The following is a 1,846-nucleotide window of genomic DNA, read 5'->3' as shown; positions in this document are numbered from 1 at the left end:
TTTATTACCGATCAAACGTTATAAAAACAAGACAGTATCCATTGAGTTTATTACCGATCAAACGTTATAAAAACAAGACAGTATCCATTGAGAAAGTTTATTACCGATCAAACGTTATAAAAACAAGACGGTATCCATTGAGAAAGTTTATTACCGATCAAACGTTATAAAAACAAGACGGTATCCATTGAGAGAGTTTATTACTGATCAAACGTTATAAAAACAGGACAGTATCCATTGAGAGGTTTCACTTCTTCTGTAGTAAGTTTTCAAACAAATAACTGTTTTTTATAATCTACAACTAACCACATCTTTTTAAACTTAGTATCTCAATTTACTTTCACAAAATTTTCAATAATCTATTATTTTATGTATGCAGCAGGAGCTATTTTCACTCAACCCTTAAGAAAACAGTTACTTGCTGCTGATATTAGTACTAACTTGGTGGCTTAATTGTTAAATAGATTTGAAGTTTTATCTTACAGTTTTTAATCTTATCTGTGAACTTCTTAATTCAAAGAAAGTTGAGTATCATATCTGGTTATCCTGATAATTGTATTAACAGTTTGTCACGTGTAATTCCAATGAAATTGGAGTCCAATTAATGATTTATTTTGGGATGATTTTTTTTTCTTATCTTTTTTTAATAGAAATAAAATATATTTACGTGTTCATAAAATCTTATAACGATCCACCCAGTTGTAAACATTTATCTTAAACTTTCGATATAATTGTTCCCACTTCGGCCAAGTATTAAATAAGCCATACTTCACTATTTGAGTTACTGGTGTCAATTTGATGAATATTTTAAATTGTACCAGTAAAAGATGAAAGGCATTGTCAACTGAACAGTTTTATTGTCTAGTTGTGAAGAGTCACAAGCCCACCTCCCCCTATCCCCAAAGTGTTAGATAAAATATGTCACAATTGATTTCTTATATACCAATAAGAAAATTTGTTCGAACAATTCACAGGTCGTCGTTCCTAAGTTGACAAATACTCCAGTAGATGAGACAAAACTGAATCAGTTTCTCAAGGGTCTTGAAACAGATTTGCAACAGTTGGAGACTGTGTTTTTGAGAAACCGTCCTTTTTTGTGCGGAGAAAAGATCACCATTGCTGATTTGCTGGGAGCTTGTGAAGTGGAGCAACCTTGTGCAGCGGGATTTGATGTGTTAGAGGATAAACCTCTCGTGGCTGCTTGGATTGAGAACGTAAGAAACCATCTGGCACCTCACTATGATGAAGTCCACCAAGTGTGTCGACAAGTTAGAGATCGTGTGGAAAAGTCCAAGCTGTAGTTTACAACATCTGCTTCATGTGATTTAAACTTGCCTGTAGGTTTAGGAACTTCGGAAATGATTTTTTAGAAAGAAATTATGATGAATGTGGAAAAGTGTTTGTGTAATTGGGTTGTAATTTGATAAAATAAAGCTTAAGACTTGATGTTAAATTGTTTATACAGTGCAGGTGGTCTGGCTTGGTTGTTTTCCTTTAGACTTTATGGTAACTATTCGTTTCACGTCTTGAGAGACGCCATTTTCCATCGATAATCTCTTGAAAATTCAAGACTTCATCTGGGATTGTTAATTGTCCCGTTTTTTAAACAAAATATGTAAAATATTCGTATTTTGTAGTTAAAAAAAATTGAAAATAATAACACACTTAAGCCATCACTAGGTGAAATGTTATAAAAACAAGACAGTATCTATTGAGAGAGTTTATTACTGATCAAACGTTATAAAAACAAGACAGTATCCATTGAGAGAGTTTATTACCGATCAAACGTTATAAAAACAAGACAGTATCCATTGAGAGAGTTTATTACCGATCAAACGTTATAAAA

At 32.5% G+C, this 1,846-nt stretch overlaps 1 protein-coding gene across 2 annotated transcripts in view; it reads left to right on the top strand.

Annotated features, from left to right (window-relative positions):
- Positions 1–1,469, top strand: part of LOC106473357 (glutathione S-transferase theta-3-like) — a 6,842-nt gene extending 5,373 nt beyond the window's left edge. For both annotated transcript variants that reach the window (XM_013934040.2, XM_013934041.2), the window contains exon 4: positions 975–1,469. In XM_013934040.2, coding sequence (XP_013789494.1) covers positions 975–1,301 — 327 coding nt within the window. In that variant the 3' untranslated portion in view covers positions 1,302–1,469. The remainder of the gene's footprint in view (positions 1–974) is intronic.
- The last annotated feature ends 377 nt before the right edge of the window (positions 1,470–1,846 follow it).

The sequence above is a fragment of the Limulus polyphemus genome, unplaced genomic scaffold (assembly GCF_000517525.1).
Source record: "Limulus polyphemus unplaced genomic scaffold, Limulus_polyphemus-2.1.2 Scaffold6108, whole genome shotgun sequence".
NCBI lineage: Eukaryota > Metazoa > Arthropoda > Merostomata > Xiphosura > Limulidae > Limulus > Limulus polyphemus.
This window is presented reverse-complemented; position numbering and strand designations above follow the sequence as displayed.